Source organism: Cyprinodon tularosa, unplaced genomic scaffold, assembly GCF_016077235.1.
Source record: "Cyprinodon tularosa strain WSP-4 unplaced genomic scaffold, ASM1607723v1 ctg94, whole genome shotgun sequence".
In the NCBI taxonomy this organism is placed as follows: Eukaryota; Metazoa; Chordata; class Actinopteri; order Cyprinodontiformes; family Cyprinodontidae; genus Cyprinodon; species Cyprinodon tularosa.
This window is the reverse complement of record NW_024039718.1, coordinates 2,822,551-2,839,328: the sequence shown is the minus strand read 5'-3', so window position 1 is coordinate 2,839,328 and position 16,778 is coordinate 2,822,551. Positions and strand designations below refer to the sequence as shown.

The following is a 16,778-nucleotide window of genomic DNA, read 5'->3' as shown; positions in this document are numbered from 1 at the left end:
ACTTTTTTTTCCTTTTCTTACAAAAACCAATGAATCGATTTTTTTTGTAAGTCTCAGAATAAAAATAATAAATTACATAACTTTCCAAAACTAGCTTTTATTTCGACTTCTTTAGGAGGTGACCTTAATTTAAAAGGCAATTAAAAATGAAGGTGGATAAATGCTTGTAAAACGATGTTTCACAAAAGAAGGAAAATATAATCCTAAATATTTGCAGCTAGGGCTGTTACACAATCGGCTAGTTTATCAGTTATAAGAACAAAAAGCAATGAATTAATGTCACCCTGAGCGATGAAAGCCCAAGAAATGCATTGATGAAAAAAGTTATAAAATATATGGATTTTCCACAATAAAAATTAAATCTTCAGAAACGGAAAAATCTGATTAATCTATTTGAGTGTTTAATCGCCCAGCCCTAATCTTAAAGCTCATACCAACAGCCCAATTAGAAATATTTTTACATAGAGAACATTAAAATGTTTTATTTAATTTAATTTTTAATTAAACAACTGTATATTTTCCAGTGAAGAAAAAAAAAGAAATTGCACACACTTCTGGTTTTTACACAAACTCTTTTCATACTATTTATTTAGTTTCCGACAAATATTTCAGGGGCCCTTGTGGTGCTCCATATATTGTGATAGAACATGGCAGTTTACTGCCAGACAGTCTCATTTATTCAGGAATGGTCTCTCAGACTTTAAGGAAACATGCACACTTTAGTAAGACCAGAATCAGAGTTTCTATAAAAAAAGAAACTATTATTCAAACTACGTATTATAAAGTGAGATTCAAATAAATGTCGAGCTCTTACAACACTGCAATGTAATGCAGAAACCTCATATCCCATGACAAGACAGGTAAAGTGCCACAAGCATGATCTTTTATGTCAAATGGACAGCATTTTAAAAGTAAATTGCAACTCAGACAATTATTAATTCAATGAGATGCAATGCCAAGTTTGGTCCTTGTGCTGCAGATAATTATTTGTAAACTTATGAAACATAAGCTTCCCTAAGAACGAATCAATGTATTACAAGTCCATCCCCAGACTGTGTATCTCATCCAGGACAAAGTCCATGTCTTGCTTGCTGACCTGAGGACTGATCACCACCATCCTGAAGAAGTTGGCTCTGCCGCCATGCGGCTGGTAGCCCACCATCATGCTGCCTTTCTTCATCATGCGCTCCTTAATAAGGGGAGCCACCTGTACACACAGCGGTAACAAAACATGCGTCATTAAAACTGGCCGTCAATTACAACAAAAACAGCAAAATAAAATCCATAACACCCAGCTAAGGTCTATAGCAGGGGCTCTCCAGTTTTAAGGTTTAATTCTGATTTCTAGATAAGGGTTAGTCTCTAAAAAGCTTCCGATGAGAAGATCCATCCTTCCATTTTCTTCCGCTTTATCCGGAGCCGGGGAGGCAGCAGTCTAAGCAGAGAAGCCCAGACTTCCTGATCAACACACATCTCCTCCAGCAGCTCCGGGCGGACCCCGAGGGGACGCCACGCCAGCAGATCCTTCACATTAAATCTTCCCCCACCTCACTAAAGAAATGTTTTCTTCCCACAGCTGTCCATCTTAACAGGATTTCTTCATTGCATCTAATTGCATATGGGGGGCTTGGATGCTGCAAGTAGCCATGTTTCTCCTATACCTGTTGTCTATCATAACTGTAGCAGAATAAACCTCAATGTTCCCAAACAGCAGGGTTTAGAGATGCTGGGAGTCTACTTTACTGGGAGTTGTGCGCTGGACGGCAGTAATGGGCATTTAATTATATCTTATATAAATATATAACATGTGTTCTACATGTGTTGTGTTTAGTAAGAAAACTTGCAGAGCTAAAAAGGCTGAAACAAAAATTTCAGTAGGGATTGAGGTCAGACTAATTTACTATTCAGCCTGGATCCAAGGCTGGTCCTTGAGAAAGGGTGATTGAGAGCTGTAGCTCGTTATCTTATATTGTCTACCCCGAAACTACATTATGCAAGTATTTAAAGGACAATTTATGCTGTTCAGTCAGTTTCTTTCAATAAATCATGAATGCAATAAAAGAGGTCAATTGAAACTGGAAGGAAATCAATGTTTTGAAATTCCTTTTCATAATCAGACTGATGTGGTTTAAAGCGATTATTTCTTATTAGGTTAACAATCCAATCAACAGAAACTCAACATTTAAATGGTATTTTATGTGGGGTTTATTTTGTTTTATGTACTGGCCTATGCATTCGGGTAGAGTTCAAGAGCTCTACAGTTGTTTGCACTCACTATATAGTCCTCATTCTGCGCTTATATATGCTCAGAGAAGTAGTTTAGCCTTCCTCCTGATTCTATAGATTTAGATCGCTTTGGCTCTTGTTTACTGAACATAAGTAAACAATTCATAAGTACCTCACACAATAAAAAAGGAACACACCCCTTCAACAACTAAAAGAGGGAACAGTTCTAGTGATTGGATCTAATATATATAAAGAGCAGAAAATACCAGAAGGAAGCTTTTAAAAAATCAGCAGAAGCAAAGATAACCACCATTTAATAACATTACTTACATTGTGCAGTTTTTTCCAGAACTCGGGGCAATCTGGCAAGTCTCTTAGGCTTGGTGGGATGTACCAGAAGCAAACGTTTGCAAATTCTGGCTGCAGAACAAAAAAAAACAAAAAAAGAACCCCAAAAAGAAACAATTTTAAAACTCCAAGCAAACGCACATTCAACAAATTATTGTTTATGGAAAACCTTACCTCCATCAACAGTTTGAAGCCTTCTCTTTTCTTCATTTGTTCTGCAAGATACCTGCAGAAAAAAAATGTGCACTGAGTGTCGAACAGGAGTGGGTAGTGAGGAAAATGCTGTTTAAAGGCTGAGTTACAATATACCTAAAACATGTTTGATGTCATAACTAGGGATGCACGATATAATCGGCCCCCTATCGGTATCGGCCTGTATCGGCCTTAAAACTAAATATCGGACATCGGCCACCCCACCGATATTTAACCCGATATTTGATCAGCTTCTGAGTTTCTAAAGTCTAAAAAAAAAAAAAAAAAAATACTACTTCTTCTTCCTCAAAAACTTATTTTTTACAGACTTAAAAACTTCTAAAGACGAGGGGAAAAATATTGATACATTAAAATATCACAATATCTTCATATGCTGATATATTGCCATTTAAAAAACACCATATCAATCTCTTTTACTAATGAAATATTGCTATATGTCATCGTTATGCTACGAAATTCCCCCGAAAATTCACCAAATTTTGCCATATTTTTATATGTTGATATATTGACGCGGTATCTATCTATTTTACTAACAAAATCTCACAAGAATTTGCAAAATATCACGAGAGTTTGTAACAGAACGATGAAATTTCACGAGATTTTGAAAGTAAAATAGATCGATACCGCGTTTTTAAAAATCTATTTGATATCAGCATATGAAAATATATCTGAATATATTATTTTTCAAAGTGTCAGAAATGGATAACAAAACTGCTATTTTCAATGACTACTTATTTTTGTCCAGCTTTAACATCAGTATCGATATCGGTTATCGGCTACATGAGTTTTAAAATATCGGCATATCGGATATCGGCCAAAATCCCAATACCGTGCATCCCTAGTCATAACATAAGTAGAGCGTTTTAAAATGGGTGCATCAATAAAAACCCATAACATGTTTTATTTAAAATAAACTAAATATAAAACTCCTTCTGAATAGGTCAAAATGTTTCTTCAGGTTAGTATTCTCAGAGTTCTTCGGTTCTACAGACATTTTAACTGGAATACAAATTCTTTGTTCATAGGCACCTTGCAATGAGGTCTATGAGTAAATGGAAGCTAGAAAGGAGACAAAGCTCCTTCTGTGCCAGCCTGATGGAGTGTTTGATAGACCGTATAAACTTTTAGTAGATAACACTATCCCCACCAGAACAGAGACACCTCCTGAATAACCAACCCTGGATCATCAGTAACCCTGAGCTGCTACTAAATCAGAGAAACAAAAAAAAAAACTTCAGGGAGGGATACAGGAAACTGATCCTCAATCATCCTGGAAGCATCTCACGGTCAGCAATTGTTTTTATCCTGAAGTGAAGCAGCTGTCCCCTTCAGGAGCACCCTCTGACAATATTGCCAGGAATACGCATTACAAAGGCACAACAGACATGGAAGTGTTGTTCAAAAAGACACCAAATAAAAGGCTGAATATTGTCAATGGGGAACATGCAGTCCAAATGCATGTTACCCACACAGTTGATTCCACTTTCAAAACCGAAAAGATGTCTTCAAAAATGTAAAAGATGAACCAAAAACAAAAAAATAAAACTGTCAAATGTATGAGCGGCTGAATGTATTAGCAACCAATGGAAGCTACTGTTTGTTCATTTTTACTAAGGTAAGGGGTTCTTCAGGGTTTTTTTTCTTTTTGATGTCAGAATTACATTGTTTGCCCATGTTTAGCTAACATTTGATAATAAACTGCATCCAAAACAGTGTCATGACTGGACTCTAAATATTGATATCTTATTATTCACATGATTAAAAATAAAAAACATGCCTCAGCTTTTTGTCCATTGTTTATAAATATTATATAATAATTATACTTTCAGTCAATGGCTTTGGTTATTTGTAACAGGAGATGACACAACTTCACTTAACCACCCTGACTGTATCCCCCCCATTACTCTTCCTTTGTCTGTAGAAATGAGGGCTTTTAGGTTAATTTTTCGACTGTTGCATTGCAATGATTTCACTGAATTGATGTAGAAAACAGTTTTCCCTTTTGTCTTTAACTAAAGGTTTGCTGCTCAACCAAAATGCCCCCAGTAACGTTGTGCTCTAACTATTCTGCATTTGTCCTCTTGAAATCCTAAAGAATTGTTGTTGATTGCAGTTGTGTTTATTAGTTCCCATTGATTTTGCTTGTAAAGCGAGCAGAATGGCGCCCGGCTTACCGCACCGCAACGTCACTGCCGGAAGACTTCAGGAATGAGGTGTTACTATATTTGGGCAAAAATGGCCGCTCCCGGACTCAGTAATCGCGAAAATTATTGATTTTATTTTTTGATCAACGCTAAATTATTTAAATCACCTGGATGTATTAGTTTTAGGTATAGATAATGATCCATTGATCATTCCTTGCTGACCGGACTTTTCCTTTAAACAATGACAGAGTGTTTTCAGTAAGAATCTGCAACATTAAATTTCCCTTTATGATAAGTATTTTTGAATTAAAGTAAAGAAGATAGGCAACGGGATGGATATGTATCTGCTTAACTTTCATGTATAAATGTAGCACAAGTCTGTTATTTCTTTTTCATCCATCCATCTTCTTCCACTTATCCAGGGTCGGGTCGCGGGGGTAGCAGCTTTAGTAGGGAAGCCCAGATGTCCCTCTACCCAGCCACTTGGGCCAGCTCCTCCGGGGGAATCCCAAGGCGCTCCCAGACCAGCCGAGAAAACATAGGGACGTGCCTGGAACACCTCACCAGGGAGACGTCCAGGAGGCATCCTAATCAGATGCCCGAGTCACCTCAACTGGCTCCTCTCCATGTGGAGGAGCAGCGGCTCTACTCGGAGTCCTCCCCGGATGATTGAGCTCCTCACCCTATCTCTAAGGGAGAGCCCAGACACACTACGGAGAAAACTCATTACAGCCGCTTGTATTTGGGATCTCATTCTTTCGTGCATGACCCAAAGCTCATGACCAAAGATGAGGGTAGGAACGTAGATCGACCGGTAAATCGAGCTTTGATTTTTGGCTCAGCTCTCTCTTCACCACAACAGACCGGTACAGCGCACGCTTCACAGCAGACGCCGCACCAATCTGCCTGTCGATCTCCCGCTCCATCTTCCCCTCATTCGTGAACAAGAGCCCAAGATACTTAAACTCCTCCACTAGGGGCAGTACATCCTCCCCAACCTGGAGAAGGCACTCTACCCTTTTCCGGCTCAGGACCATGGTCCCAGATTTGGAGGCACTGATCCTCATTGCAGCCGCTTCACACTCACACTCGGCTGCAAACCGCTCCAGTGAGAGCTGTAGATCACGCCCTGATGAAGCCAACAGAACCACATCATCTGTGAATAACAGAGATGCAATCCTAAGGCCACCAAAACTGATTCCCTCAACACCTTGGCTGCTCCTAGAAATTCTTTCCATAAAAGTTATGAACAGAATCGGTGACAAAGGGCAACTTTGGCGGAGTCCAACCCTCACCGGAAACAAGTCCGACTTACTGCCAGCAATGCGGACCAGGCTCTGACACTGGTCGTACAGAGACCTAACAGCCTACCTTTTTTAAGTTAAAAGGATTATTATGTCCTGGAACGTGATTGCAGTTGGACTGTGGAGAGTGATGTTTCTTCTTTCTTCACCTGTTTTGGGTACAACTCTTTATAAAATCAATAAAAAAATAGGTTGGATAATGCCTGAGCATACTCTTCATCAGACGGTTTATTCATAACAGTACCTTAAGTCAGAAGATTCTTTAGTTACTGTAGGACAGACAGCTACAGGAAAGCCTAAAGCCATCAGCATCTACAGCTCTTTAGAGAAAACTGTACAACATAAGTACCATTTAATCTTCTTTAGGTAATAATAGAGAATTACTAAATTGACTTCAGTTAGTCACTACAAATAAAAAAGCTGCAGAATAGCGGCCTTTATAGAAGGCCACTATTCCATTAGGATAATTCATATCCGGAGGCAACTAGATTTAACCTCCTGTTACTAAGGGTTATCTGAAGCTAATGTGTTTCCCTAAACGGACCTGGCCATGACGAGAGCTCTGTCCACCCTGTGCTCCAGCTCTCTGGTTCCTAAAGCCTTCCACATTAGCCAGAATTTGAAGGCGTCTGGCTTCCTGCTGCACTGCACCGACTTGTCCCCAGTGTCGTAGCTCAAGTCGTAGAACTTGTCCTGCTGAAAGAGGTAGGAAGCCCGTGCAGAATGGCAGTGCTGTAGGAGACGCTAAAGAAAGAGAGCAGCGCTGTGTCATTTGTTTTTTTCCTGAGGTTGCATTTACCAGATTTAAGTACCTGTGTGTCTTATAGAATTTAAACAACAATAAAATAATCCACATTGGTTTCCACAAAGACAGAGGAATTGCTTGAACATAGTTTTTAACATATAGAGGTTTCAATTTCTGAGAAATAATCAGAAGATCAAAGAGCCGTTCTTACAGTTTTGTCTCTGACCAAGAAAGCTGAGCACTGCAGACAAGCCATCAGCATCTTGTGGGGGTTCCAGGCAACAGAGTTGACTCTTAAGGAAAAAAAAGACACATTGCACACAATCTTGCTATGACAGAAAACACCTTTCTTTGCTCCAATCTGATAATTTTCACTCAAATTTACATTCATAAATTTACAACTACAATCATAACAAGTTCTCACACTGATTATGAGGAACACCAGACTCATACTTTAATGCATAACAAGCTGCATTGAACCAGTCTGGCAGACTCTTACTGACAGGCAGCAAACTTATCTTTCTTAAGCCCTGACATTTTAACAATGTTTAAATTGTAAACAGATTTGCAAAATAGACTTATTTTTTATGTTGAAATTTTAATAATGAGGTACTAGAAATGAAATCTGCCAGTTTCTGAGTCTTTCTGATGGTCATGATCATAGGGAGTTTTTAGGTTGTTTTGTTTAGCGTTTTGATAATTCCTAAGTTCATTTTATGTTTCAAATAATATTTCTTCCCTGTATTTCTTTCATTCTCCTAATAATTACTCTCTCCCTTTATCAGTTTCAGCTGTTCCTCCTATCCACACCTTCCTCTGTACATAAACTCTTGTTTTCATTGCTCATCACTGGTTTCTTCCGTTCCTCCTCATTGTCTGCTTGCTCCTCATACCTGTGCATCTTTACTTTGATTCTCTTAAGTTCCTTGTTTATAATTCCTTTTGGTACTACCGACTAGTTCTGCTACAACGTCCCTAATCACAACACTGACGACGTTAAATGTCAGCATATGTTTGGTTTTAGATTGTGGTTTTTGGACTAATTAATTGTACTTCCTACAAATGAAAATGAGATAACAGGGCAAACGTTCTTGGTCTGAAGCTTAAACAGCGATGCTGGGGGAGTTACCTCTGAATGCCCTTCATTAGGTGCTTGTGCTTATTGGACAGGATCACTGCTCCTCCCCAACATGCCTGTTGATGACAAAAAAAATAAATGAATGTCTGGGGATGGCATGTTTATGTTATATGAATGAATAAATTCCTTGTCTTACATCCACATGGAGCCACATTTTGTATTTCTCGCAGATGTCTGCGATTTCGTCAATGGGGTCGAATGCACCAAGTACAGTGGTCCCCGCTGTGGCGTTTACCATAAAAGGAACAGCACCCTGAATTTAAACAGACATTTTTATTGAGCTTATTGCCCAATTGTTTCCTGTACGTTTCTGTTAAAATAAATCTCACCTCATTTTTAGCAGACTTGATTTGCTCTTCAAGAGCAGAAGGAATCATCTTTCCTCTAAAAGACGCAGATAATTTCAGATTTTCATCATAAAATAACAAAAAAATTGGAATTAAAATTGCTAAAAGGTTAATTCGACTACCCTGGTTTCATGATGTTATTTAATTTGTGTGGCGATTTACCTCTTATCAGCTGGGACCACAATTACATTCTTTGTTCCAATTCCCATTAAAGCCGCAGCTTTTGAGATGGAGTAATGGCACTGAAAATAATCACAAAAGAAAAGTTACCTAACAATGAATAAACTTAAAGCTACAGTGTGTAATTTTCAGCGACATCTAACGTCCAGACTGCAGATCGCAGCAACATGAACATCTCCCCCCCACCGCTTCTCCCCTCCAACAGTACGGCGAGCGTTACGGGAAAAAAATGTCTTCCACGACGTCCGCATCACCTACCTTCTCAAGTGATGAGGTTTGTTTACATAGATAATTTTACAGATAGTATTTCATTCGTCAGGGTGTTCAGTACCGTCTCAGTTCATCTCTCTCAACTTGCCGTAGTTACTTTCGAGCGTAATGGGAGATCTCGCAATCGCTAGTTTGTTGGCTCTGCGCTGCCGTAGCGCAAAGATGTCTGCCTCCATGGCTGCGAGACCCGCTCCTATGTAATTATAAATAACGAATTCTAAGGCAACGCAAATATTAAGGTTAAGAGGCTGAGCTCATAGATGATGATAAATAACATAGTTATGTATAATATATTACATTTCTGACTGTATATCCCTGTAATTATTACACACTGTAGCTTTAAGTCTATTCAGTCAAATGGTCCATTTCATTAAAAAATAATCTGGTTGATTTCTAAAGTTTCTTGACTGTTTCGGTCTTTGCTTTTTAACATCACTGTCATATACCCCATTTACACTACCCTTGAAAAACTGATCCATGACGAGACCGGTCCGAGCTCGGTTCTGACGACCGTTTACACATCACACTATCTCGGTTCCTCGACTCCTCGCCTCCTAGTGACGATCTGCGGTATTACTGCCAGTATTGAAGGAGGAAATCAAGCACTTGGTGGCGGTAATGCACCAAAAGTTGTTTGCCTACCGCCATAAAACACAAGAAGAAGAAGAAGACGAAGAAGGAGGGAATCAAGCAAATCAAAATGGCGGCGCCCATCACATTCAGAAAGTTATGCTTGATTATTATTGCTGTACTTCGGTGTTTGCAGAGGGTCAGATGAAGACGGCAACCTTTTGTGGATGTTTATAGTTGTTCTTCTTCTTTTTTGTGTTGGTTGGAAAGCAACTTCCAGAGGTGCATTACCACCAACTACTGGAATGGAGTGTGAATCGCGATGTGCAGCCAGACGGAGATGACCCGTTCTGCTCATGCACTCTTGTTATCAGAGAACCGAGCCAGGAAAAAACCGAGCCGAGCCCACCTCTGGAACTGGTCTGCAGTTATCTCGGTTCGGTTGTGTCTAACTCGGTTCAGTTCAGTTTGCTGTCCATTTACACACGATAAGTTATCAGACCGGTCTCGGCACGGTTTTTCAAGGGTAGTGTAAATGGGGTAATAATGACACCACAGATTTTTTTTTTCGCACATAAAACTCAGACATATGAAAAACAAAGTTAGACGTTCTTATAAATTTAAAAATAGGAAACACTTGCGAAAGATATATTAACACCCTTAGAAGAAAAAAAGTGTACAGAAAGCACAGCGAGTGCTAGTCAAGTCTGAAACAAGTTGATGGTCAGTTTGACAGCCAGCAGAGACGTTTGCTCATTTATTTGATTATGTATATCTATGGTTTGGAGCCACATATGTCTTTAAACTTCAAAAAAGCTGTTTTTTTTCCTGCTAGGATGTATAAGGGAGACATTATGTAGTACCCTACCTCTTGTGAAGTGAACACCACCAGCTGGGGAGCTGCAGAGTTGCCATGCTCTTTGATTTCAGGAAAGCAACGGTACCGGGCTAGGTTCATTGCGTACATGTTGGACATCGACCCACCTTAAAGGGATTATTGCAGACAACATGTGATGCATTTGACATGTTAATTAGGATATCCGGTTCATTCTGCTGCGTAAATAAATCCTAGCCATTTCTTGCTATTAACAACGCTAATAAATGAAAAAGTATAATAAACACAGATCATTTCTACACTGTAGGAATCAAAAGGCTTTGATAAACAATATTCCAACTTTTATGTTTCTACAAAAAAATAATGTGTCTTTTGAGAGATTTTTCCTGTTTTCTCAGACTTTCATATTTTTAGACTTTTACAGAGACAACCTCAGTAAACCTAACAATATAAACATGATATTCCATTGCTGTTTTCATATAGTAATGAAATAAATCTTCCCAAACCAGCCTACCATGTTTAGAAAGAGTAATACAAATAGTCCCTCTTTTGAAGTCTGGAGTTCACATTTATTTGGAAACAAAGTTTAAATTTAATCGCTACAGCAATGCTAATTTCTGCCTGATAGACCTAAGTAGATAACATGATGGAGAAATATTTCAAAAAGGAAAATAGGTATGAACATATAAGAATAATTCAACAAGAAGTTGAGAAGTTGGAAAGCCATTTTAAGGCTTTGGGATTTCAGCAAACCATAGTCAGTATTGTTAGCATCATTTCACCAATGATAATTTGGGGCCCCATCATGATACTATCAATTTAGGACGAATACCTTTAATACATACAAATAATACAATTAGAAAGAAAACACAAAACAAAGCATAAAATTAACTATTCTGTTGGGATCCATTTCTCAAAATAAATATATACCTGCATTAAATATGCCATCTCCTTCCTCCCAGCCAAGAACCTGTATAATCTTCCTCAGCACAGCATCCTCCATCAGGGTGAAGACTGGAGAGACCTCATACGTATACCTGTTTGAAATGGCACATTTTCACCATTTTTGCAAAATAGATCAACATAAAATTTTAAAAAATGTTTTTTTTTTTTTTTATCCCATTTTACTGATAAAAGGGACTCACACGCTTGGTTTCAGGGCCTCTGTGATGAAGCTTGCCGCCATGGAGTAAGGCTCCAATCCCGCATACAGCTGGTTAAAGAAATGAGGGTGGGCTGGAAATTGCACACAGATTGGTTTATTGGAGCAACAGTAGGAGTTTCTCCTTTATCATCAGACACTGAGCTCACACAGCAACAATAATGCATAAATACAAGGAGCATGTGGGATGTCCTAATATCCATATCAACACTTATGATGTCTTGTTATTGCTGCCAATAACTCATGTGATGCATTTCGTGATGCATCCTAGACTTAAAAACTGACTCAACTTAGCTGTTTGACTATGAAATTATTTATAGGGAATGTTACTTCCATACCGAGTGACAAATGAAAATGAATTTTAGTTAATTTTACATTAAATGTATTACTTATCAGTCTTTTACATTTGTATATGAGATTTGGAAACCTATTGATTTTTGAGAAATTCCCAGCAGGGTGTCAGAGATTACCTGATATACAACAGCTTTGCTACGTAATTAGAGGCTTGATAACTGGAATGTAAGACACCTTTTAATTTTTTAAATCCAGTTTGAGATTTTCATAGCATAATAAAAATATAACCAGTAGCCTATAATAGTTTGAGTTCTACACTTCTTTTGTTTTTATCTCTTTGAAAAGGTTCATAACTTATGTGTGGAGATTAGTTTGTGCAGAAAATAAAATTATGTGCTAAAATAAAAGACTCCAACCATGTTTAGAGTGGTTAAATTGGGATAATTTATAATCTTTTAGGAGTTAACATAAATCTCACGCTGTTTTAACATCATATGAAAGTGCTAATTTGCATCTGGAATGGCAACTCATATCTACTGAGAACATTCTTATCAGGTATTGGGATACAAGAAAACCATAATTATATTTTAAAAGTATGTAAAGAGACAAGAGACTTCTAAATATATTTAAACCACCTTTCAAGTGGAAATCTTAAATTAAAAAATGAATTTGTGTCTGTTGACTGAGTAAAATGATGATATCATGGCCCATTGAAGCCTAATCCACATAGAGGTAAAAGGCCCATTTCATCAGAGGTATAACCTACAAATATTCATCTGATGCTTCAATCCTAACTCATTAAATTCAGACTTACTGGTTTTGACACTGTATCTGATGGCATCCCGGCATCGCTGCAGGATCTTCGTCTCAGACTCGCCATCCTCTCTCAGCTCCAGGTCCAGAAGATCCTTTAGCTCCTCAGGAGAGCGCCACTCACAAACCTGTTATATGGCAACAGCAGTCTCTATCAAGGTCTAATCAGGTAAAGAAAATACAGCTCTGTTAAATCTAAAACCAAGATATTACATTGCTTACCTTTTGTCTGACATCGACGGCCTTCTTCACCGCATCTTCTAAAATTATAGCCATGGATTTTTGCAAGAAGCTTTCAGCAGCAGCAACATCCAGCGACGTGTCATCCAGGACACCATTTTCTATAATTATAGGGGAATCGTTCTAGTGGTTGTGGATACTTAAAACAAAAAAAAAACAACTTTGGAAAAATATGCAAGCACAGAAATCTGTGCAACCTTTTATGGCCGCCCACAGCCATATAACTGTGCATGCACAAAACTCATGCTAGTTTTATGGCTGCCCACAGCATGACCATGTCTACTGAATTTTCCATCCATTTTTTGGTCTCTCTTGTTATACTTATTGTTATACTATTGCTTTTTGTGTAGTTTTGAACTAAATTCATTCCATGTAAAAAGTATAAAAGTATAAAAGTATTTCAGTATAATTTATTTATTTATTTTGCCGTTAGTTTTGGGAATATTCATTCATGATGCGTGTCTGTGTGTGTCACCTTTGCCCTCATTTTAGCCGTTTTACTGCAAACCAGCAACTGAAGCTATCGATTGATTTATTAAGTGATCAATCTAGAGATTATACCCTTCATAAGGAAAATGCCTCAATAAGCAAGTGTTTGAACAAAAAAAATTAAGACTAAATGTTAATTGGCTAAAACATGAGAAAAATTAATTTAATGCTTAGAAATGGCTCTTGTGGATTTCTGGATTTTTTTTTTTTTAAAGACATCCAAGGCTTTTAATCTGGTATGAAATAAATGTTTAGATTGGTTTGGTAAGTTTAAGCTTAACTGCTTGAGTAGGTTGTTCCTTTCATTAGTGGCATATATATTAGAGTCTCTATACTAAAGTTAAGACTGCAGGTTTTTATTATTTAGCAAATTATTCAGGTGATTACTTTAAATAGAATCAGATAACAAAAAGGTTCTTTCTTTGTAGAATTTGAAATAACAAAAGCTAAAATTTTGCCACCTGATTAGTTCTAATAGAGGATGTTTAATTACTGACAATTTTTTTGTTTTTTTCCTTCAATGCCAACTGTACATATTTCTTGTACAGTTTCAGTCTAATTTGTCCAGTAAATGGCATTTTGTACAGTTTGCATACTCCTTATAACAATTGTTTGATTAGTAATTGGCAGACGACCATTATGACTCACTATGATTCTTGCAGCCTCTAGTAAATAAAAAAATAAATAAAAAATTTCCCAACTTCTCTGGCATGTCTCATTAAAATACATCTCATTGCATGAATAGTATTTTGCACAAGAAATTAGAGGCCAATGAAACTGACTATTTTTTTAAAGTCAGGTGAGCTCATAGCCAGTCCTTGAGGGCCTATCTTGCAGGTTTTACAGCAGAGGTCTTGAATTCAAATCTTCTGGGGTCAATGCCCTGCAACTTTTAGATGTGTACCTTGTGTGTACCTTTTAGATGTGTACCCCTACATTCCTTAATCCAGCATGCAGTTCAGCTCTAAAAAGCTAATCAGTTAAAATATATGCCAGGTGTGTTGCAGCAGATGCATCACAAAAAAACAAAAAAACAGCAGGACACTGAAACTGGAACACATACGTTTTGCACAACATTCTTTTATAAAGTTTAACAAACTTGATCCAGATAATTGCAAACCTGCTGATCAACCATCAATAGATTCAAGGTGAGTTGTCATGTTAAAACATGCAGAAACTCTTGTTTTATTTTGCAACATTATCCAAAATAAATATAGTAACAAAAGCCTTACCTTTGATCTGTATTTCTGTGTTGGAAGCCATCATTATTATAGTTGTAATCGTGCTGCTGGTCACTGATGAGGTATATATACATGCGTGTATGGTTATCTATAGGATTGATTGAGCGATAAACTGCTCCTCAGTGTGTGAAAGCTTCAGTAAGTTTCCAGTGGACATGACGGGATCGAGCGGAAAATTCCACAAGTGATGCTGTCCTGCTGGTAACAACCAATCATCTTTCTCTCCTCGTATTACAGCAGTTTTGCCAGCTGTCTCTAGCTTTTCATTGGACGGCGCCGTTATCGGTCACGGACGCACGAGCGACAGCGTGTAATCTAGGTTTACTGTAATAATTGGAGCCCACAGTAGCGCGCGTGGAGTTTTAAAAGCTTACATGTGAACCTGGGGTCAGTTCAAAAGCATGGGCAGTAGGGGAGGGAGGGGTGAATCAGTTCACAGGGGATGATGAAGCGATGGGCGGTTCTAGACAGGGCCCCTGTTGGGCCCTGTGTTGCCGACTCCTCAGTAAGGAAAGTTGCTATTGGCTGTGCAAGAAGTCGCTGAATGACGTCATTGCCTAATTTTCGTATTTTTTTTTCCAACTTTTTTTTTTCTTTTTCTTTTCCCCATTTGGTCCACTAAGGAGCTTAAAAATCATTGTAAAACATGAACATTTTGAACCATAACATTTTTTACATTACATTAACATTAACAATCTAAATGGAAAAAAAAGACTGCAAAGAATCAATGACAATGTGAGAAAATTACGACGGAGTATTAGGGCCACACATGAAGAGAAAAAATATTTTTGCCATGACGAGATTAAACTCGACATGTCGACTTTAAAGTCGACATGTCGACATTAAACTCAACATTTTGAGAATAAAGTTGAAATGTCATGTTGAGTTTAATCTCGACGTGTCGACTTTAAACTCGCCATCTCGAGAATAAAGTTGATATATCGTGGCGACTTTAATCTCGACATTCCAAAGTTTGAAGAAAAGAGCAACCGCGCTCCACAGCTGCAGTCTGCGTTTTAAGAGTGAAGGTAGTCTTTGACGTGCTGCAACTGTATAGGATTCTGTGCATGTATCCTGTGCAGCGGTTGGCTCTCTTGAACTAATTTAAACTTTATTGTCGACACGTCGAGATTAAACTCAACATGACATTTCAACTTTATTCTCGAAATGGCGAGTTTAAAGTCGACAGGGCGAGTTTAAAGTCGACACGTTGAGATTAAACTCAACATGACATTTCAACTTTATTCTCGAAATGTTGAGTTTAAAGTCGACATGTCGAGTTTAATCTCGTCATGGCAAAAATATTTTTTCTCTTCATGTGTGGCCCTAATACTCCGTCGTAGAAAATAATGGAAATTAGTGGGGGTTTTTTTAAACTAACAAGATTTCCCTCCACACACAAAGGCTGTCCTTGCCTGCTCGCAGAAAGAGTGGGTCATCATTATGTTCTCTATGGCAGGTTCAGCAACTGAGAGAGCTGACTCCAGTGTGATCAAACTGCGACGTCAATCCCGGCGCATGCACGCTTTGCAGTCTGGACGCTGAGGGTAAACATGCTGTGGCTCTGACTGCAGCGCTAAGAGGGACTCCTGCGGGAGAACGGGGTTGGGACGGGGGAGGCGCCCCACGGCAGACCCCAGAAAAGTCGCTAGATTTGTCGCTAGGCGCTTTTTTGAAAAAGAGTCGCAGGAGGGGTCTGAAAAGTCTCTAAATATAGCAACAAATTCGCTGAGTTGGCAACACTGTGAAAATATGCAGTATTTTTGATTTGATGTTATAGGTCTGATGTAGAGTCTGTGACATGATGTAAAGTTTTTTTTTTTAACAGTTCAGCTGACTGATGATTTTATAAGGGACAGGGTGGGAGCTAGAAGGGGGGCCAGGGGTGGCATGACCACCCCTCCAGCCAATCATTGGCCACTCCTGTGGCCACCCCTACCATTTTTCCCTCTAATACTGATGGTGGCAGCAGTAATACTCTCAAGTGGAATGTTCTAACTCATTTAACATTTAAATTTTCTATATGTAAACAATTAGCTGACAACAAAAACACTGTAGTTAATTATGCACATCAATAGACTAACATTAAAGATAAATACAGAATTCATGCTTTTTTCAGAACTAGATTTTGTCTTATATAAGAGAAAATCATGTCTCTGCAAGTCATCTAGGAGTCTTCACAGAAATCAAAGATAAATAACTACTTTAATAATAAATAA

The 16,778-nt window shown here is 38.2% G+C and overlaps 1 protein-coding gene across 1 annotated transcript; it reads right to left on the bottom strand.

Annotated features, from left to right (window-relative positions):
* Positions 1-555: 555 nt before the first annotated feature.
* On the bottom strand, positions 556-14,748 carry LOC119776496 (acidic amino acid decarboxylase GADL1-like). Its single transcript, XM_038274904.1, has 15 exons — positions 14,551-14,748; positions 12,812-12,930; positions 12,591-12,717; positions 11,466-11,556; positions 11,251-11,357; positions 10,354-10,469; positions 8,628-8,707; positions 8,448-8,502; positions 8,255-8,371; positions 8,110-8,174; positions 7,192-7,273; positions 6,780-6,979; positions 2,749-2,800; positions 2,557-2,646; positions 556-1,207 (listed from the first exon to the last, which is right to left on the bottom strand). Exons 1-15 carry the CDS (start codon positions 14,582-14,584, stop codon positions 1,034-1,036), a joined length of 1,509 nt encoding a protein of 502 aa, XP_038130832.1. The 5' UTR covers positions 14,585-14,748; the 3' UTR covers positions 556-1,033.
* Positions 14,749-16,778: the final 2,030 nt, after the last annotated feature.